Source organism: Aedes aegypti, chromosome 3, assembly GCF_002204515.2.
Source record: "Aedes aegypti strain LVP_AGWG chromosome 3, AaegL5.0 Primary Assembly, whole genome shotgun sequence".
Classification (NCBI taxonomy): Eukaryota; Metazoa; Arthropoda; class Insecta; order Diptera; family Culicidae; genus Aedes; species Aedes aegypti.
Genome location: NC_035109.1, coordinates 261,031,576 through 261,055,010, shown reverse-complemented (window position 1 = coordinate 261,055,010; position 23,435 = coordinate 261,031,576). Strand labels below are relative to the sequence as shown.

The following is a 23,435-nucleotide window of genomic DNA, read 5'->3' as shown; positions in this document are numbered from 1 at the left end:
TTAATGATTTAGAAAAGTATTGTATTTTCCCATATAAGAGAAATGATAAATTTTGTATGGAGACTGTAAGCATGTCGAAAAAATCGATTTTATTCAAATTTAATCGTGCAAATTCAACCAAATTATATTTGAAGTGAAAGTTAAATATGCTTGGTGGATTCGGTCTCTAAAAAGTTTGATAAATCATACCTTAAGTTTTACGTAAACATCAAAGAAACCAGTATTATATGCACCTTTGGTGACCTGTAGCTAAAACTGTGACGTGCTGGGACATTTTTGAAAATGGCATCAGGTTCAGCATCCCCAAATCAACTAGAGACACATAATTTGGTTCTTGAGACACGCAAAAATGTCATTTTTGTTACGCTGTAATTTAATAAATCAATCTGTTACTGTAGCCATGCGTTTAAAATACAAATAACCCTATAAATATACGATTCTACTCCATTACCCCGAATGCCATCACCTCGAATGCCACTACTCCGAATTCCATAACTCCGACTGTACAATTACCTTAATTGATATTTCTCCGTGATATTATAATTCGGGGTAATGGGTCGTTCTGGGATATGGCATTCGGGGTACTGGCATTCGAGGTAATGGGGTAGAATCTGTTCACTTAATGATTACTAATTTATTTATTTATTTATTTATTTATTTATTTATTTCGTCAAGCATAGGTAGACTACTTACAATAATTACAATACTTTCTTACATGCTATGGATTACTTCTATTGTTTTTTAGTTGTGTTTTAAGCTGCTCTTTGGACATAGTAATGCCAATGAATTCGCAATGTACATTATACTGACGCATCATACGGTTTATTGGTCCGTTTTGAGCATAATGGGTTCTGCATGATTTTTATTGGTATTAAAATAAAAACAACATACGTACAGCACTATTTTTTTTAATTTCAGTTTCATTAAAAATTAGACTGGAGGCGAATGACTTTGTAGTTGAAACCTTCTTAATAAATAATAATAATAATAATAATTTAAAATTAGAGAACACTAATTCAAGCATCAATATAATTCAAGTTCTAAAGAAAATCTTAAGTGGTACCGTAATCCGGGGTAACATTGATCAGCGGGGTAACATTGATAGGTATGACCCTGCTCGTAAAGTGTTCGAATCATCATTTATTGGTGAAACATTTTCAAAGCATGAATGGTGCTTCTCTTTCTTGCATTCAAAAGCTAATAAAAATTGAAATGTTTGCGAAAATTGCGTTTAGTTCATGCGTAAATTTATCAAGTTTTTGTATCAATGATTTGACACCACCGAAGATTCATGTTTCGCATGAGTTGTGCAAATGGTATGAGCAAGGAAAATGTGGTTGTTATTAAAAATGGCATCGCCGAAAACAATTTCGTTGTCAAATTTTTCAAAAGTTTATTTATTTAAGCAACTTTTACAATTTACTATTGAGAATGCGAAAATTCCTTAGGAAATTGCCTACCTTTAGGCGTATTCTGCTGTTCAAAGTGTATTTATTTTGTTATAACTCAATAAGTAAATGACTTGAAAGAGTGTGGTCTTCAACTACGGCTTCAGGGGCCATGATTTAAGTAAGTAACGATATTTTTAATATTACCGAACGTTCTTTACATGAGTGATAAATGTTACCCCGTATCAGCTAAATCAAAAAATCACTTAAAACAATTATTTAAAACAAAAATACCAATTTTAATACCAATATACAGTATATATAGTCACGAGCGGTGGGTACCAGCACTTGCTTTAAAAATATAAAACATCAAATGAAAAAAAAAAATAAGAAGTATCCCAAAAACTGATCAATGCTACCTCGGATTACGGTACAAATCAAATATTTTTTTCTCATTTCTCATTTCAATTCAAGGATATGAGTTTTTTCGTCTTTCCCAACTGCTGGATTAGGGTCTTCCTATTTCTGTTGCACCTTTCCCTTCGTACGATCCGCTGATTTCCTTTGCTTTTCTTCCTCACGCTACGCATCACATTTTTATCTTCCCGTTAGGTTATTCTCATATAATCTTCTTGTTCACGCACTGTTTTTTTCTTTTCAGACTGGCTGTGCTACCCTTTATTTTTATTTTCTTGTTGTGCTAATTTCTTTAACTCTTACGCCCCAGTTGTTTCTTTTCAAGTTCTGCTAGTTTCTTCAGCTCTTCTGCTTCACCCATCACTTTGTTTAAATTCTCGTTCCGCTTATTTCCTTTTCTCGCCATCCTCGCGTATCACTCTTAGTTCTTCTCCTTGTCAACTTTAGGTGGCGTTTCAAAAAGGTCCACGAGATGGAATTCCTTTTTTGAAAATAGATCCATTTTGATGCATTTTTGCCAGGCTTCCAAAGTAAGAAATTACCTGTATATTAATGCTCATATAAGCAGATGTCACCAGAATTAATAAAATTAAAACACTTGCTTTCCACCAAATAACAATCCTACTGCGGTCATTTCAAAATTGTAGTTCACGGTTTTTTAATTCGTTGTGGAAATTATTGGAGCTCCTGGGCGTACTGATTTATAACACATCTCTGACGATGATTTCCGAAATACCAAAAGCATTCGCAGCATTGTGCACTAGTTCAACGCCTTTTTTTTATAAAACATCAGCGTTATATTTGAGCTTCATATTACCATATGTTTTGACTGAAAAAGTATTAAATATGTTAGTGTTGCCGTGACGGATTTAGATTCAAATTGGAATTGTGAAATAAAATCCGTACAGCACAACAATCCTCTCAAATATTTATTGTACTGCACAAAAATTGCATTTACTCCTAAATTACAAATACAAAATCAGCAATTGATTTCAAAAGGTCCAAATTTCACTATTAAATTGTTGCAAACTATGTTCATTCTTTTTAGCAAATCACTAAGAAGGCACACAAAGCGATCGTCGCAATGATAAGCGGCGGATACGTCGCTAAGATAATAAGATTTTGATTTTTACAATTTTCAAATCATGGCTTATTTATATTAATTAGCATAAATAACAACTTATAACTTGTTGCAATCTGAGAGAGACTCGCGAAGAGGAAAAATATCAACGTCATATGCAGCCCAGATTCCCCTCTCACGAAAAGTCAAATGCAGCCCACCGTTTTTATGGCTGAAAAAGTGAAAAGTATTGTGTTCAAAGTAAACTGTTATTAAAAACCTCAGTCGGCGAAACAGTTTTTTTTCCAAAGTTGCTGATAAATCTAAGCAGAAGATTAATTATTTCTAATGTCTGTTACGTTTGCTGGCATGCAATTTCACTCAAACGGCTATTTATGATTCGATGTGATGCAAACTCAAACATTTTTTGCTGAGAGGTTCATGTGAGGAATTGAACAGCATGTGCATAATGGACCGATGCACGAGTTCACTATTTGACGTTTAAGCGGTGCCGTGTTATTTACGTGACCATGGCAACTAGTGAATTCGGCACCGCTCAAACGTCAAATGAGTGAACTCGTGCATTGGCCCATTGGTATAAACACAAAGTGGAATAAGAAAAAAACTCAGCAATCACAGAAAAAGAAGACCGACTTCGCGAGTCTCGTCTCAGGTTGCAATTATTGTCTGTTTCATGGACAACAAAACGCGCCGCGAACTTTCAAACAGACCGACAAAATCGTCGCTAGCAAACAAATCAAAGGAGGTGATTTTCCGTTATGTTTGTAAGACTGATGAAACGTCAAATTCGAAGCGGCTGGTTGGCTGGCGACGGATCCGCCGGCGACGATTACAAATCGTCGCGTTCGATAAGGTGCGAAATTTATAATAGATGTATAATCTAAAAGCTGTATTTTTATTCATTTTAATATTAATATAATGGCAATTCAATCAAGTGTACGGATTTCGGTCATACTCGGTATGAGAACTTATCAAGCCGTCTTCGTTGACGGCCGATCAACAACGGATAAGATCTCTACTGTACGGAAAATCCTCCAAAAATGTCGTGAATTCCAGGTCCCAACGCATCACCTTTTCGTCGATTCCAAGGTGGCAAACGATAGTATCGACCGCGTAGACCTGTGATGCTCAGGCTCATTTTTCAATCGCCTGTATTTCTGAACGCAGATAGTTTTCCGAATAGATCAGTGTGCTATTCATGATAACTTTAGGGGTAGTACAGCCTCCTGGCGAAAAATTGTGCGAAGTTTGTCACGTTCAGGAGATGCAGAGGACACGTGCGGCCCGCGGGCCGTACTTTGGCCACCACGGGCGTAGAACTATGCAAAATCATGGGTAAGAACAACTTTCCCGGAACTCACAAGACTTATAAGAGCAACGATGGAAAGTATGCAAAATTGTGTGAAGATCTCAGGCGAACATTCCAGTTCTTTTGAATCCCACCGGAGACTACGGCAAAGTGATGGACTTTCTTTCCTGTTGTTCAATATTGCGCTAGAAGGCATTATGCGGAGAACCGGGTTCAATAACCGAGGTACGATTTTCACGAGATCCAATTAATTTATTTGCTTTGCGGATGATATGAACATTGTCGGCCGAACATTTGAAAAGGTGATTGAAGCGTCGGACCCCGGAAGCTACTGTTAAAAGTTGAGCGGAATCCGCCTTTTCTAACGGGGTTGAGGCGTGCTTGAAGTTTGTAAATCTACTCTATACTCAGACAAAAAATAGAAAAGGGCACATCGAAATTGGTAAACAATGACTTTGCCAATCGCTGTTCAATATCACTATCAGGAAGAACAAAGGCTCATCTGATTGATAGTGGAGTTAGTTTGCGTGGACTGGCTAAAATGGGCTCAACCAGGCATTGCAGAATTCGTTCTCAATTGATTTTGAAGTACGATCAAAGCAAGCGAAGATAAACATCCCAGCTGTGGCGGTCCATGATCGGCAATGTATTGCAAGTTGTAACAAGTCTGATAAATAGGAGCAGCGAACGAGGAACCCGAAGAGAGAGCGATGATCAAATTTATTTTTCTCGCTTGCTTGGGGTAGGTGTTTTATTTTCCTGGCATGATAAACAATCCTCGAACACCCGATAGCAATAGTGTCCCCCAAATGTAGAGCTTGTTTAGAGGGGTTTTATCGTGCACTGATATCCCCCCGATCTAATCAGAGCTGTAGCTTATCAGTATACGATAAACAGGCTCTCACCATGTGCTGCAAATTATGATTGTTACAGAGAGCGATAAGTGAGAGATTCTCTTAATTTTCTCAGGATTCAACTGGACTTAGCGATAAGTGAGAGATTCTCTTAATTTTCTCAGGATTCAACTGGACTTAGCAGCAACGCTTCCAAAAAAAGGCCCAAGACCTCTTGAGCCCTTTCAAATGTTTATCTAGATATATGAAAAAAGGTGCTAATTACATTTTTGACCATAGCTGGCGCAATAATTGATAAATTTCATTATTGATTTCAAGATTATCAAATCAATAGAAAAGGGAATAACAATACTGGATATATGAAAATGGGTCACGTTAATCAACAGGGTTGTCAAAATTGATCATATAAGGTTAAAATCCGTGATGGTCGATTACGCGTTTGTTATTTTTATGTGATCCACTGACCACTTTTTATTGAATCCGTATTATCAAGGGAAGTGACATGGAAAAAAATACAAAAAAATAAACAATGTTTTATAGAATCAGTAAGTTTTATTTACAGTGTTGAATTTATTGATATTTTCTAAGTGCCTTATTTTAATTCTCTTTAATATTTAAAAAAAGTTTCCTAAGTACACCTACTTATAATCAATAATTTTCAGCTGCGTATCTCAAACTCATGCTCATACTCATTTACGAACAAACATTCATCCACGTTGTATCACTTTTTCGAGATATTGTTTTGTTAATTCCTATCGTAACTCGCTTTAAACCTACAAATACCTGTTTTTTTTTAATTCAATAATTTACATATATACACGTGGAAATTCCCGGTTCTTTTATTTAAACGTCTATATGGTTAAGCTCTATGTCTAAAAATTTTCAAAATGGCTCAACAGTTCTTTCTTATAGTTTAAATGATTTAAGCCCTAGAATGCCACGATGCTTCGAAAATAAATAGATGGAAATGAAATGATGAGAACAATAGTATACTAACAATGCAATCGCTTCCGATGCATAAATTGTCATGGAGTTTGTACGGTTTTGATAGATTCTCGACCGGTTGCTCGTTAGTTATGATGGATGTTAGATTTCCTTGAGAATGGCAATGCTTTCTACTCGCGTTGGCATCCGATTTTCTTTTTGATTTTATAAGACACAAAAGAGAAACATTTGTCGCCTACAACTGTTCTTATAATTAATAGGAATCATCGTTGTGTTAAGGAGTCAATTATTGAGATGCCACGGGCACCAGCTTGTGCTACTAATAAATAAACTTAGCGGTCTACACAATAAATAACATCATTATACTGCTCCTTGGGATTTCCAGTCCTAATTGCTGCTAGCAATATTAATTTTTCTTTTTGATTTGGTAAGTAGGTTGCCAGAAAGTAAAACAGTTCTGATGGCGTGTTGGGCGCCAAATAGCGGCGCATCCTGTCTCTGATTCGCGTTAGTGCTCAAGTGTTTTCGCAAGAGCTACTGTATGAACCCGTGAGCAGAGTGCTGACGATTTTCACACCTCCCGGTGTAACGTTCAGTGTTTCTCAAACACGCTGCTGACGCCACTGATGCCAAGTGAGAGATATACCACGCAGTACGGTGAACGAAGCTACCCACGGGCTGGCAGCAGGGTTGGCGCGATAAATTTTAGTACTTCCTATTATCACGAATCAGCGCCCGCTTTTTCCGTATTTTCTTCTCGCATTTGCCCCACCATGACGTTTTGGTGCACACGGTTTCCGGCTTCAGTACGAAACACTTCGATTGTACGATGTTGAAGAAGAGTTTGCCAACCATGTTGGCATCACTGGAATCGGACATTTTGAGGCAGGTGCGGAATCTGTGGGAAGAATTAAAAAGCTGTCAGACATTTGCAATATTGTGTTTAATTAAAAGTTGAAATTGATAATGAATGAACCAAAACAGTATACAGAATTGTAAATTGTTGTAATCATTTATCAAAGATCAGTAATGCGTGATTACTTTAGGTCACTTGGCTCACAAACATTTTTTTTAAGTAGATGCTAAACCCAAATCTTCTACCTACTTATTTTAGTCAAATAAACATTCAAGCGCTCGGGCATTGAAATTTAGATTTTTTGTAAGGGGGATTGAGCCATATAAGAGCCTCTTCCAGTTACGTCAATGCTTTTCGCAGTTACTTCACTCCCTCATGTCGTTGCGGATATTTCAATTCTGTTTGCTCATTGACTTGACCCTGCCGCCTGACCCTTTCGAAATACAAGAAGCAGAATTTGTCTTCAAGATTCGACGATTCTTCCCCCATATATGGATGGCACTGCAAAGTTCAGAGTGGGGGAAGTTAGGGGAAGACTACGACAACGACTCACCAATCTGTATGTGGCTGATGCAGCTCAGACGGTGTCGTAAAACTGTCACTCGCATCACTACGAGCCGTGGCGTTCGGAAGAATGATGGGGCAAAGTTGGAGAACCACCTATTGCCGTATAGAGCGTAGTTCCCAAAAGTTTTGTCACGAGAAAAAAATCAACCGATGATAAAATTCTAACAAAGGGAGGGTGTATGGGCAATTGAATGATGCGGTTTGGTGCTTCTGATGCCGATTGAGTTTATAATCGCATTATGGTTTTGCGATGGATTTCGAATGGGATCAATGCAATTGAGACGTTGCATTTGGAAAATTCGATGCTATCTTGCTACTTATAATCTGTGCAAACCCAAATGAGCAACAGCTGAAAAACAATCTTCTGCCTAGCCCTATGGTAGGAAATTTTGATAGTTTTTCCTAAAAAAAAATCAGTATTTGCAAAGCTCTTCATTTATACTTGCGATTCAAATACAGAGATATCAGTTATCAATTGCAGTTGAAGAATAATCACAAATGACCTATGACATAACTCAATTTTGAGTTTTGCCGTAACTGGTTGAAAGTCTAGTCAAGTTCCATTGACGGAAACTTTTGAGTTTTTAAAACTATGTTTTATACAATATGGTATTCAATGTAAAATACGCTCATACTCGATTGTAAATCAGTTGAAAAGTAAATGACACAGAAAAGAAATTTACTTGATCTCAAAATGTTGAAATTTGATGAAATGGAAACCCTCATCTACCGACCTGGCGTCAGTTTTTCATTGCATTCATTGTAGCGAAATAATTCAATTATCACCACCACAATAATCCATTCGAGCATAACGGCGCTTACTTTCAACATTATCAATCAAATTAATCTCCTCGCTCAGGGAAACTTTTTTTCAAAACTGCACCATTGAAATTGTCCATTGAAGCTTCCACCAGCAGGCAGATGTCTCGCATTTCATCCCATTGTCAATTGCTAAGCGAAAAGTGGCTGCAAAAACTCTTATGCTCAGTTTGCACTAATGCAAGTCCTCGGATCAAAACTAGGCTCATATTTTACGGCCATCAAACGCACGAGTAGCGTGGCAAATTGAGACACAGTTGCAGCAATTGTCTGCCGGAGAAGCGATAAAATCAGGATCAATCTATTTCGCCTAAGCTGAAAGCGTTTCCTACATTGTTCCAACGAGCAGCATCCCATTTCACCAGGAATGCCGTCCCATTCGTCCGTGTCGTTGGTTGGCGGTCCTGGTAATCGAGACACAGAACTTTCTCGCCCGTTGACTGATGACCCTTTCGTCTCGTAATTAATTCTATTTGTTATTCTTTTCTACTGGGAGGCGTCTCACGTTGATAACCATCAGGTGACCATTCAAAGAGTACTGACCGACTGACGCTGCCAGTGGTTCCTCGTCTGTGCTGCACGCTATGTCCAAATAGGGTTATTTTGCATTTTCTTTAGAATGGGCAACACATTGTGATTCACTAAATGAAGAAACGGGCAAAATGTTCATCTAGATTTGTTGTTCATTCTGGAGAAAACTGTTATTTATATTATCAGAAAATTCTCCATTCTCATTTGAACATTTTTCGCTGTATATGGAACATTACATTATCAGAGATGTGGGAAAAATCAAATGCTGAAAGTATTCTGTATACGCTCTTTTGAAACTCATAAAGGGAATACTTTGGATCATATTGTAATCCAAGTTCAATGCTGTACTAAACATTTAAGGCACAAATCTCACAAAATAAGAAATGTAAGCTTTTGTTCACTACAGGAATGTTTCTAATAAGGTAAGGTAAAGGTGGCCCAAAGACGATGTAGGTTTATATGAAAATTAATATTCAGAAATTCTAAAAAATGTTCCAATTACGTTAGTACTGTAAGTACAAACATATCATCCCATAGAGAAAACTTATTCTTCAAGTCTTAATGAAGGAAGTTGCTGAAGAAACAAATCCGTTTTGAGCAAATTTTGTTTTGGATTTTGTAGATGTGAAGCTAAATAATAGCTAACAAACTCATGAATATCTTTTCTCCTATCGGTCGGATTGAATTGCTCTCTTCAGCAAACTTCTTTGTTATGGTTCGAAGAATGAGTTTTTACTATGGAATGATAAATTTGTACATACATTCCAGTACTAAAGTGCTTGGAACATTTTTCAACATTTCTCCATAGTAATTTCCATATAACCAACGTCGTCTTTGGGCCACCTTCAAATCACTACCTAGAAAGCTGAAAATTTCACCGAACTCTATTTTTATGGTAAGGATTGTAAGAAAGATATGGGAGATTGAATTTTCATTTTTTTTTTATTTTGAACAGCCCTAATGTAACACTCCCGGTCGGTCCAGGATCTTTTCGCTATTTTCTTAACTTCCCTGGGCATTAAGTGTCATCGTACCTGCCACATGATATACGAATGCGAAAATGGCAACTTAGGCAAAGAAAGCTCCCAGTTAATAATTGTGAAAGTGTTCATAAGGACACTAAGCTGAGAAGCAGGCTCTGTCCCGGTGGGCACGTAATGCCCAGAAGAAGAAGAATTCATGTAAATCATAAAAAAATCTATTTTTATAGACCACACTGTTACCAAAAACGAACAGATTGAGGACTTGTAATCCATTAACACCTGTTATCTCATATAATACAGTAAAGACGAATTACAAAGCTAGCTAAAAAACACGAAAAATAATGAAAATCTACACTGAAAATAAGATATTTAATTTATTTCCCCCTTCTGACTTTTTGGAAATTTTGGAGGGGGGTGGGAGACAAAAGTAAAATTTCAAATTTGTTCCGGCCTTATTGCATATGAAAACTTTTGATCAAACTTGGAATCCTGGAATAATTTCAAGAAATGGAAAACTCTAGTGTATGGCTAGTATGATAAATTTCCTTGATTTAGCGGGATTCCCTAAATTTTGCAGCGAAGGACAAATTTACACTATCCATATGTATGACAATTGCGCACCTTTTAAGATGGCGAAATATTTTTACTGATACTACTAATTTTCTTTTCAACTGTATTTAAAGCAGAAATTCAAAAATGTCTCAAATGGAAACGATGATATTCTTTTCCATTCCCTATCTAGAGTGAAGCAATTTCTATAGTTTTTGGTCCCTTATGCTTAAAGGAAGTCAATTATGATGAAAATCATTCTCCCAAAGTTTGAAGTGATTGGATCAAATTTTTGTGGAAATTACTATGGAAAAGGCAAATTTTCTGTGTTCAGTACTCTGAGTCCTCGTCAGAATATTTTAGGGAAAAGTGAACAAACTCTTCTCAAGTGAAATCTTCTCTGCTACAACTTTACCAAAGACAACATTTTGATTGGATGTCCGTATAGTTTGTTATTATTGATTCCAAAGTCTATATCATGCTGATCATTCAATTACTTTCAGAGCAACACTGCTTGAAGTAGAACACAGTAGCCTGCATTACTTTTATCTATTCTTCCCGCTAGGAGGTCCATTGTTGCCTGCCGAACAGTTGATGAAGCATACTACATGTGAACCCACTTTATAATAGTGAATAACAATTTATCCTGACGTCCAATCATAATGTGGTCTTTGTCAAAGTTGTAGCTAGGATGATTTCACTTCGGGAGAGTTAGTGAACTTTTCCACAGAATACTATGACGCAGAGTTAGAGGCGAGCAAACAATGTTGGCCTTTTCCATAGTAATTTCCATACAATCTTCAAATAGCGTGTGCACAACGAAATTTCTTCCAAATATTTTAAAACGTTGGGAGGATGTTATTGGCCAATATTAGCATCGTTTACGCATAGGGGAGGCAAACTTGCATCAGTCTACTGCATACACAATTTTGTAACTGACAAAAAATGTTGATTATCGCTGTATGTTTCATCAAAGACTTATTACACAACAATCATCCCTAAACCTGTTGGCGATCAAATGTGAGATTATGTTGCCAAAGCTTTGAAAATTCAAATGAATGCTTATCAGTAAAACGATTGTGATGATTTTCTTCTAAAGTCATCATCAGTAATTTCGATTGGGATGCACCAATCACTGAAGAAGAGTATCAGTATCAGTATGATTATCGTCATTATCATCATCATCATTAACGTTCACATTTTTGCATTAGAATCCAAAACTACAAAACAGATGAAATATTCTCTATTCTCTTCAAAAGCCGATTCTACATAAAATCTTTGGTTGAATAAATTGTGGTTTTCACTAGCTTTTTACTGATGATCAATAGCAATTTCCTGTAAAGAAAATCTGTGGTTCATGAAAGTTGCATAATAACCTCTTTTGGTAATAGCGTGTGGTGATCAGATCAATTGCACAACAATTTGATACGTCTGGTTCGAGTTCAATCCACACTGGTTCTGAAGCGTAACCGTGTAATTGCTACCATGTGGTTACACGCTTGACTTGGGTTGAAAAAAGCAATTGATGACGTTGCATTCTTTTACGTGATTCTTGTTCTTTCGTCATTCGTTGTCGCTTTTCATTTGTAATAATCTCCGAAAAAAGCGAGGACCATCAAATATGACGGAGCTCGAAATCTCTGTCCTGAACTCGGACAAGGTATATCACACGCAGCTTTACGAGCACGCTCTTTTACGATTATTTATGGCCGGTAATCAGACGAAAGCGATGAGTTTCCCTGTTGTTTTACGTTTAATATCTCGGGGCAATGCGAGGTGAGGGATAATTTTCAACCTGTTTCGTTGTCGTCGTCGTCGGTTATCTCGTTATTCCAGTCGAAAGGCCATGGTGAGAGATTCCAACTTGAAAGAATCATAATCGCAATGATGGTCGGTTTTGATTGGTTTTCGTTATTGTAACGTATTTTTTTTTTTCGGATGTGTGCTAAATAGCGTGGGATTGCCACGCATTTGCAACTCATTCCACCGAGCACGAATGAACGCGTGCATATGCCTCTCTCGGGACAATTAATGTCGGATTGTGGTCAATTAGTTACAGGTTATTGGAGTGAAGTACGCACATCAGAAGGCGAGCGCCAATTAATGAGCATCAAAAGGATGTGACGAACATCTTTGCGAGACCAGACCGCCTTTTGCCGGAAAAATAACGACTTGGAGGGGAAAAGCTGCAACGAGCTGCTGCCAGAATTCAAGAGGCATGCAGGATAGCGTCACTAATCCGCTTCTGTGGTATGGCTGGCAAGCATAAGAGCTAACAACTGAAAGATGCCGATTCCAGGAAGCCTACCTCCAAAAACCCGAACAGAGGAGAACGTGTAAATATAATAACGTAAATTATCACCTCTGAGCCGGCTTGGGCTTCGAGAGGGTCCACGTACGAGTGTGTTAAATGGATCCTTGTAGCAGCTACACGTCCTTTGTGTGAGCTTCTTTGATTTCTCATGCTTCGTCGCCTTTTCGGCGTATGGTGGCAATGCTCTCGGAACAATCGATTTCGATACCGGGTATAGCATAAACCGATGACCACCGTCGGAATCCCGACGGACAGTGGCTCAAAGCTCGCCAAAATAAAAAATAAAATAAAAAATGAATGAATAATAAAATTGCCTTGAAAATCATGATTTGTCAATTAATTAATATTGTTGAACGATTTGAGTGAAATTTGTAATATTGACCACCATTTACATGAAGTGCGGCCACTATGCAAAGCTAGCTTCTTATGATTTGAGCACTGATGGATCTGAGAAAAGGCCAATGGGGCCGTGCCTAATTTCCTCGATATAATTAATAAAACATTTTCGTCATTTTCGCATTCCGATGTTTTGTGCCCAATATCGAGTACTATTCAAAGATCTGTAGAAATGCGTATATGAATCATCTTATCGGTCCCCCTGTACCGAAGTACTGGAAGCGCCCATGCTCACGCATAGCTACAGAGGCATTTCGTTTTCCTTTCTGTTGATGAACGTTATTTATTTAGGAGGTGCTTCTCTTGACCAACATTGATTCCTATTGCCGTCTGTACGTTACGACCGGGCTTTACTACAGGAAGCAGTCAAAAGATCGAAATCAATGCTTTTGATTCTGTGTTATCCTAGAATTAACCTCCCTTCTGTTGTGTGGCGCCTTTTTTCGAGTGCTGTCCATTATAGCGTGATCGTCTGCTCACAAATGTTTGAATAAAAGTCAGTTTCTCTGAACGTTGAGCGTAGAATTGGCTTGTCATTTGAATATGCAATCCTATGATTTATTGATAAATGCTAAACTGGGCCAAGATTAGGGATCACGTAGAAGATGGTAAGTAATTGTTTCAAAAGCATATAATTATGTAACGTGCTCTAATACATAATTTGAAGGAAGTTTCATCCACGGCTTAAAAGGTTTAATTTGTAAGTTGAGCTAAGCCTAATCGAAATATTCAACATTGGTCGATCGCTCAACACGACTTACAAAAGAGATCTGCCACTCAATGTTACAATTTATGACCAGACCAGAGATAGTGTCGGAGCAAACCTCCTTAGGATCGATATCGATCAAATAATTGATTCCTAATGACCCTTCATTCGAATCAGAAGCTGCGAATGATTTGATTGATGGCGCTCAAAAATCTGCCCCGGTTGCTGAACACGCGCCCTTTGCTGCATTCAGCCCTAAAGGGATCAAAAAACCTGTAAAAATCAATCAAAACGTGTTGTTACCTCTCGTCGCAGCTGCAGTGCATCAGCGTGTTCACCCGCCAGTTGAACACGCCGTACTTCGTTTCGAAGCCCAGGATCCAAAACGGGCAGGACAGGTCGTGCTGTCGGCAGCAGCGGTCCGCCTTCGATAGTCCGCCCATCTCGACGTAGTTCCGCGCGCTCCAACCTTTCCCGCACCACTTGGTCCCGGGAACCCGGAGCATGTTGGACAGATCCCGGCGGTGCCTGGTCAGGTTCAGGCGTAAGGTAGGCACAAAACGGAAAGCATTTGTTTTTTTGGTGATGCATTTTCCACTCTCGGGTTAGCGTTAGAGGATAAAGCGAAGGATTTACAACACACTACCGGGAAGGACAACGACAAGAACAGGTAAAACGAACAAAAGAAAAAAGAAGCCGTGTTCTAACAAAACCTAAGGCTATCGGCGTTTACATAAATCTTTTCTGGTTCCGATTATAAATTCAATGCCATCCCTTTCTCTCCAGCCGCTCGCCGCAACACACTCCGCACACCACAACGTGGATAGCTTACCTTATGCGTAGCTGAGTGGGTGACGATGGAACATCCTCGATTAGTGGAAACCGAAACAATATGTAATTATCAATCAATTATTGTTAAGCGAACCTCTTGAAGTATACATTTTCTACTTCTACTACTCTGCTTAGTGTTCAAAGATCAGTTTTGCAATGCTTTTGTGGGAAGTCAAGAGAATTTCAAGTCCATAAAAATCTTGGACCGTATTGGACCGCAAATAAATTAGCATCCTGATGGCTTCTTCCCAGATATTAATGCGATAGTATAACTATACAGTCAGCGACAAATGTTAGTAACCATATGCTGTTTTTCCATACAAAATGTCCAAGTTTCTGTATCTCAACATCCAGTAGTCTGAATTAGCTGAAATTTGGATGATGAACTACGAATCACCTGAAATTCTGTGTGTATTGAGCTCATTAAATTATAGTTTCTTTCCAAAAAGTTGCAGAGGGTTGTTTAAAGACAAAAGTTTTTTTTTTGCTTTATTATAGACACTTTCAGCCCTGAGTTGGTTAGTCTCTGCAGACAAAAGTACTTTTGTCTTGAACAACCCTCTAGAACTCTTTGGAAATCGGCTAAAATTCAATAAGCTCCGTGTACACAAATCTCTAGGTTACTTGTAGTTCAAATTTCAGATAACTTGGACTACCAGAAGCTGTGTAGAAAAATAGCATTTGGTTACTGACTTTTGTCACTAACTGTAATTCAAGAAGTTTTGAAACTGCTTATAACTTAATGTCTCAAAAGCTTCTTTGAGGATATTGCAGAATAGTGTCTAAGAATTATCCCCAATTTTTCTAAAGCAGTTGTTCGGTGTTCAGACAGACCGGACTAAATGATTTTTTGGAGCTCTAAAGATACGTTAAGAACTCTATCATTCTTTTTTTTTCGATGCTATTTTGATATACATGTATCATGAAATAGGTAAGTTCTATTATTACAGCGAATAATGCAAAAATCTTGAAATTTCGAATACCTGGGATACGTTTTCTGCAAACCATAAAAACACTTGGTCCAGTCTCTCTGAACACCGACCAGTTCTACGAAAAAATGATTCGTATATGAATGGGTTAATTCTAATAGTGGCGTGAGGTGACAATTGTCGGTGTCGTATAGGGGCCCATTCACAAATATTATAACGCTTTAGGGGGTGGGTGGGTGTCCTAACGTTGTTATGGCTCATACAAAAATTGTAGAGTATCCATACAAAAAGCGTCACTAGGGGTACGGTGGGTGTCCAAAATGGCCAATTTAAGCGTTATGAAATATATGAACCAGCCCTAGCGAGGTGACAATTCTCGACTCGAGTGAAGTGACTCGCCGTGCAAATCAACGACTGGAGTCACTGTCGACCAAAAATTTCGCTCGACGCGACTCTGTTACTCGAATTATCCGACAGTTGTCACTCTATAGAGTCACATAGAGTGACAACTGTCGAAAAACTCGAGTGGCAGAGTCGTGTCGAGCGAATTGTTTGGTCGACGGTGACTCCAGTCGAGTCATTTTGATCGACTCGACTTTTAAAATAGGGCCCTTTGAATTCTAGGAGTTTTTCGATGGTTACACTTTTTAAAAAGTTGAATACCTAAATATAGTTGTGTGTTGGCAATTGTTATTGATTATTTTTTAAATTATATCCTTTTTCTTGGTAAACAACAAGAAGTGAATATGATTTTGACCAAAATAAGTTCATCTGACCGTTGTGCTCACACAAAAGAATAGAGGAAAAAAGTCAAAAAGACTAGAAAACATGCCAACTGTCAATGAGTTGTCTCCTCTCTTTGTCTTGAACCATTGATAAGGTCAAGAAACTCTTGTGCAGAAACCATCGCAAAACCCTTCTAGAAGCTCGAAAAAGTAATGAAAAAATCATCAAAAGGGGCTCAATTTGCTGTGGCCAATAAAGGCCGCCACTGATTGATATTGTTCTCATGAAATAGTCCGGATAGGGGGTTAGGAATGGATAATAATAATGGACAAATCAAGCAAATACTTAGTTTTTTGACCATTAAACGACAATATGTATCATCCAGTTATCCTTGGTTAGTACGATGTGCTGCATTCATTCATGCTGACAAAAATCTCATCGAATGTCATAAAAACCGAGATAGAAAATTGAGTCACTACAATGCTAGTAAAAGGTATTGGGACAAAATGAACACTTGCATGGAATTTAGTAAATACAATTTTATTAATGAGTGCCAACCATTTTTATATGTAAAAGGTCTCCTCCTCAAACCCAACAGGAAGGGAAAACTTCTTTTAGTTCGTTACTTTGCTCAAGAAATAGGTTCTTGCATATATTCCAGTTTGGAACTGGAAAAAACTTAAATCCTAATTTCAAAGGATAATTTAAGCAGAATATAAACTTTAATATCGTCAAATAATTCATTTATAATACAGATTTCATACAGTGTACAGCGAATTTTTAATTAAATATGCATATTCTCAAAGAACTAGGGGGTCTCCATTTCGCCCTGTGTGTTCATTATGCCCCTAATCCCCCTATACTACAAAGGGTCAGATTAAATAAAAATATCTAAAATATAGACATTGATTAAATTCCTACCAAGTTATTCAATTTTCAAACACCGACGTAAAAGATAGAGCACCCTGTATTTTTATGCTTCAAATATTGAACGTCGGTTGGATTTTGATTACTGGACTTTATTTTGACCCTTCATTTTTGCATCGGGCTCTAACGTTACCACAACGTTTTTAAGCCATAAAAGGCTTCTAAAAACTTGTTTGTTATCTGATGACTTATAGGATCTCACTCGATTGTGATATGAGACCGAAACGTAGTCATGACTTACATAAATTAGACTTGATGAATGATAACTCATTCAACTGCTTGAAATCAAAATGGCGGCAAAATCCAAGACGGCCGCCAGATTTTATCACTCGAAATGATACTTCTTCGAAAACTTGTTACAGTCAACTCGCCCTTACTCGATATTCTATATCTCGATATTTTCCCCAACTCGATGGAATGGTCACTTCAATTCTGTAAGTGGATAACTCTCCATAGAGATGTGTTTTAAACTAAATGTGTTGTCAACTTTAGTTTTACTATCAATATAGTTGAAATAGTTGAAGTTATAACTCGATGATATCTGTTTCGGTTTCCTATGCAAGTTTACCTATCAGACACGATATTTTCACGAAAAGTTTCAAATATTTATAAATTTCTAAAATTTGAATATTTCAACTATACTGACAGTAAGACGAAAATTTACAACACATTTTAGGGTGATCAAAATTTCAATTTTGCAGACAGTTCAGAAATCGTCACATACTAGTTTTTACGTTCAAATTACTATTTTGAATGTGTTTCGTAAATATAATGATAAGTTTAAAAATTGAAAAATGTGTGTTCTGTATCTCGATATCTCTCTTACTCGATGGTCCCTTCAATATCGAGTATGAAAAAGTTGACTGTACTTAGTTGTAAAAAACAATGTTTGTATTTTTTGTATGATTTAGAAAATTGTTCATTTCATAGGCTAAATACTATTGTTCACCTATTCATTGTTACTTATCTTACTCAGTTTTTTTTCAGTTTCCTGATGGCAACCTCGGAATTCAGAACGAGTGGTGCGGTAATGATGAAAAAAGGGGTTTGTGATAAAATTGAAGTCATGGGGTTCTATTCTTCCCCAAATTTTCCAGAAACAAAAATTGTAGTTCAAAACATGCACTAATGGTAGCGAAATTAAAAGAAAAGGAACATAGTAGTTGTTTACTAAATACTTGAAGGCAAAAAACGACGACAGTATATACCTAGTAAATAAATAAGTGAGCATATCAGATTACCGGTTCGATTGAATGAGTCCAGTAATTTGAATCACGTCACGATAATGGATCATTGATGGTCACTCATTCGGCACTCACCGCATCAAAACAGCGGCACCACTGTATATGGGATTTAACATTGTGACAGCATTGCTGTTCTGTCAAACAAACAAGACTACGGTGACGCTATCTATGCATTTCATGGCGGCCGTTTCGGTTATTTTAATGATCCATATGAGTGCCATAAAACATTTAGGGAAAATGGACAAGAGTATCATAAAACCCTTTTTCAATTTTGGTGCCAAACGCTTAGGCCAGAAACACATGTTTACTCGATTATTAAATGTTATTCGTTGGTTTAAGCCTGAAAACATTTTTTTTTCTGTTTTGAGATTTTATCACACCCCTTAGTTTAAACTAAAATTTTAGGTGTATTTTGTTTTTTCGTGTCTCTTTCGAAATGTCAGATAGGAACAACCACCGCGTTAAAACTAAAATCCTGTTGGCGTTTTAAACAAGATCAAAGGTGTCAAGGTGTATATTTGGAATTATTTTTAAAATGAAAGTTTATATACAGTCGACTCTTCACATCTCGATGTTCTACATCTCGATATCTCTCCCTATGTCGATGATTGCTTCGGTCCCTTCATTTCTCTCTCCATATCTCGATATCCTCCTTATTTCGATATATCCATATCTCGAGGTGTTCCTGTTGATATTTAGTTCCCAATTTTCTCTCCATTTGTCGATATGAACATTATCAAAGTTAACTAGACCAGATTTAAGTGATTCAGAACAATTTGGAAACTCGAAATGAAGTTTGTTTGTTTATTATTTTCCTAGTAACGGAGTGATTTTCAATCTAGTGTTCATTTTATTAATGTTCTTTGTCTCGATCTCTCCCTATCTCGATGGTCCCTTCGATATCGAGATGTGGAGAGGCGACTGTATGATATAGACTATTTGAGCGGAAAAATTGCTAAAGTAGTAGCAAGAACATGCTTTTCTGTATTACTAAACACAAACAAGATTTCATTAAATATTTTAGGATCCTATTGAAGAAACTGGACTTTCGAGTAAGTGGCGTTCGGGACAACGATATATTAAGAAACAACTTTCGTCGAAAAGAAACATAATTGATAGTGAACATTACTGTTCTGCGAAAGGTACCTTTGATTGTAATTTGAAATTATTTAGAAATTTCCTAAACTACGTGGAATTAAAGTCTCAACTACAACTGCTGGACCGACCGGGAATCGAACCCAGACATCTTCAGCATGGCTTTATACATATATTATATACATAATAGGGACAACTGAAATTACCCATACATAGGGAATTGAATTCGAGTTAAAAGTTCAAAGCTCGTCTTTTCATATGTTCAATTCAATTAAGTTCACATCAAATCAATTGATCACTCCAACAGTTTATATCATGCATGATTTTTTTGTGCCCAAATTGCCGCTCATTGAATTCAGCTAAGAAAAAAAAATATCGATAAGTTGTCTCGTTCGTTCGGTACATTATCTTCCACTTCAATATGCTTGCTCTCCAAAAGCAGTGAAGTGATTGTTTGTTTTTCTGCTACTAAACACATGAACTATGTTTCTGAAAAAAAAAAAATCGTTCTTTCAAAACTTTCATAACATTTCTGATTTGAATAAGCGTAGTGAATCATTGATCAGTAATTGAAATTTGCGTGTGGATTCTCCAGAACTGATCACTATCATAGCTATAAATACTCTTAATGCGACAATTGAATAATCTATTATACGTTTCAGGAAGGAACATAAGTCTTCCAGTCAACGTTTAATTCAACGTTTATAACGATAAACTTTGCTTGTACATACATATTTGGAATGAAATGAGAAATTTCTTTCAAACTTAATTAAAATTGAATTATAAACGTCTGTTTTTAATCGACAGATGATCATCATCCAAATTGATTCTGATCAAACATGATTAGGAATTGAAGCGCAATTTTTTGTGTCTTTCATTTGGGAACTGTTTAAGGTGTCAATATGCTTGGAACCTCTAGATCTGTAACGGAATTATCTGGTGCAATAATTGCTGTTTTTAAACAGCTTATATATTAAAGCGTGAAATGCCCCATGGAACAGTTATGTTTAGAGTACACGGTACCTAATGTGGCTATCACAAGGCTGAATGACAAACATTTGCTTAACGCTAGAAAAATTCTAGTTTCAAGCAGATGTTGAACCTCTTATCAGGTCTCAGTCAAATCAATGGGGATGTAGATGAACTAGCTACATCAACTGTAAATACCCAAAAAGTTATCATTGAATTGAACCTCAGAATTTCACATTTTTTTTTCGAAATTTGAAAGTGTCACGAATTAGTTTCGACCAAGTTCGGTGTAAAATATCGCCTTAATTAGGAAATTGTGAAAAAGTATATAGTATTGTCTAGAAAAACTGGTACCAACTCTTGTATCTGTTTGGTTCTCGAATTATCCCCCCAAGACTAAAATCTACCAATCCCACCTCCCGATGTGAAACTAACCTTTGATCACAGCTACAGTGGCTAATCGTATAAGGACGGTAATTGAACAGGTCCCACTTGGTGGCCATACCCGGAATATTCAATTTACAGTAGTCATGCTGCCGGCAGCACATGTCCGCCCGGGACGCGCCTCCCAGCTGATGGTAACGTTCGGCTGAGTGTCCCTTGCCGCACCACTTGGTGTTTGGCGATAGGAACCAATCGGCGATAGCGCGCTTATGCCTTTACCGTGGAATCAATGGATATAAAGAGAGAAAACAAAAAAATGAAAAGAACAGAAAACGAAACGATAAATGATAACGGAAATCGAACTCAACGGGGGGAAATTAATTACATACAAAACAAAATAACCAGAGGGGGATAGAGGAAGAAAAATCATACGCAATCAGTCAAATGAATAGCCCGAAGGTAATGCTGGTCAGTAGTGAAAGAATGTGCAACCCATTGCCGCATAGCTAATGAATGATTCGCTATTAATGCTATCTTTATGGAAACTAATATGATAAGGATTATCAGACACCCCCTTCTCATTGAATCTCAAAACGTTAAGCCACCACAAAAAAAAGTCAAAATATGCGAACAAGCGCAAACCAAGCCTAGCGAAAATCATGCAACCTTACTTCTACATGTCATGTCGCACGATACTCACAGCTGTAGCGTCGCAGTCGTGTTGCGTTAGTGCGCATGACAACCGCGGGCAGAAGTGATACATATTTACAACTTCCCTATTCGCTGCCTCCATGTACAGCAGATAGAACGCATGGAGCCACCCAACAACACCGCTTTGCTCATATCGCCTCTCTGGTCGTCTGTCCCTTTGGCAGAGAGGTTAGAGTTCAACAGCATGACCAGACCACAGTGACTGCTAGGACAGTGCAGACGAGAAACTCGATGAAATTCGAGTTTCACGTTGTTCGCGTAAGATTCAAACAAGACAGGTGTGCGGTCGAAGAGTGCGTGCGTATGCCGAGAGAGATGGTAATGTGCGAATGTGATCGGAGTGCAATCATGCCGACTATAGCTTAGTTTATGACATAACACGGAATGTTAGTATCAGGATGAGGAAGGCAAACATGTTAGACAACCGGTGCAACAAGAGGGAAGGATTCAAATTACCTTTGCAAGGTTTCGCCGGCAGTCTGCTGCTCCTGTGGATCACTACTCTGCAATCCATGGGCGAGATTTCGCATCTGAGCGTGCCTCTGATCGCACTGATGCTTCAGTCTTCGGTAGTTTAGCTGTTTGTGGAGATCCTTCGGCAGTTCATCTTCGCTCGTGAGCTGAATGTAGGTGAGATTTCGGAGGCCGAAGGCATCCGGAGCGTCCGCAGCGGAGGACTGTCCGTTAGCGAATTCCTGTACGCTGTACTGGAGATCTTCCATTTCGGATGTAACGATGCCATTATCGATGAACTCCCGGAAATCGTGATCCGAGACCAGCGAGTGGTGCTTCTTTGGTACCGTCAGCGGCGATGTGAAGTTTCGGGAACGAGCCTGGTCAATCTCATCGTAGAAGCGATTCAGAAATGAAAAGACAAGCTTCTTCTGCCGTATGTATTCGCAATCCATGAGCTGACCGTCGCTGGTGTAGATCATTTGGATGAAGCTTTTGCCGTCTGATAGTTGCCATAGACTGAGAGATTTGCTGCAAGAAGTCGGATAAAATATGGCTTGATTAGTATGATTCTATCTTGTCGTTATCATCCATCAATGTATGATGATGGTCAATAACACATCGTGACAAAAATTACATTTTGCGTGTCTCAATCCACCAACGAGACAATATATAATATATAATATATTAACTTTCATTTCAGATATAATTTGGTTGAAGTTGCTCGACTAAATTTAGAATAAATTTATTGTTCGAACATGACTGCAAGCTCCATACAAAAAAACAATACTTTTCGAAACCATCAAAACATAACTTTTGAGCATCGAAAGTATTGTGAACTTTGTTCATAAGTTTTGTTATACACATGAAGTTGGAATTCTGTGGCAAACTAAGCGAATGAATGCCATACAAACTGACAAACTTGCATGCAAGTTGGTTGAAATCGTCTAATTTTACATTTTCTACAATCAATATCTTAAAAATTAGACGTGCTTTGATATTTTCAAAAACGGCAATAGATTTACCAATGAATAAAAAACTGTAAAATTTAGTTTACAACATTTTCGATAATAAATGCTACATGAGACTACAAAGAGCAAGTTGTACAAATAACGATATCACTTACTACAAAATACTGGTAGTTAGCTTTCGAAGTACTGAAGATTGTGCAATTGAATGTAAAAAAATAGGTTTGGATGAAAATCATAGAAAAACGATGTGAATTCTGAGATTCAGAAAGGTATTTCGAGTTTTCTTCAAGAATTCTGAGAATCCGAAGAGAAATCTGGCATTCCGGTACAGAATTTGAAATTTTTGTGAAATTTATGGCAAAACTATAATATTTTCGTGATTTTCGTAGGAATAATATGCTAGGAATTCTTTGATTTTTATAGAAATTGTGATTTTTTCAAGGAAATTCCTGCAATTCGGAAGTAGGTATGGGATTTCCT

The 23,435-nt window shown here is 37.5% G+C and overlaps 1 protein-coding gene across 4 annotated transcripts in view; it reads right to left on the bottom strand.

Moving 5' to 3' along the window:
- Positions 1 to 5,599: 5,599 nt before the first annotated feature.
- LOC5571127 overlaps positions 5,600 to 23,435 on the bottom strand; it is a 74,297-nt gene continuing 56,461 nt past the window's right edge. For 2 of the 4 annotated variants that reach the window (XM_021853302.1, XM_021853301.1), the window contains exons 3-6: positions 21,988 to 22,515; positions 20,872 to 21,093; positions 14,019 to 14,243; positions 5,600 to 6,892 (exon numbers count right to left, since the gene is read on the bottom strand). In XM_021853302.1, the coding sequence (XP_021708994.1) occupies positions 6,700 to 6,892; positions 14,019 to 14,243; positions 20,872 to 21,093; positions 21,988 to 22,515 (1,168 nt within the window). In that variant the 3' untranslated portion in view covers positions 5,600 to 6,699. The remainder of the gene's footprint in view (positions 6,893 to 14,018; positions 14,244 to 20,871; positions 21,094 to 21,987; positions 22,516 to 23,435) is intronic. The other 2 variants (XM_021853303.1, XM_021853304.1) reach the window with 2 other exon arrangements.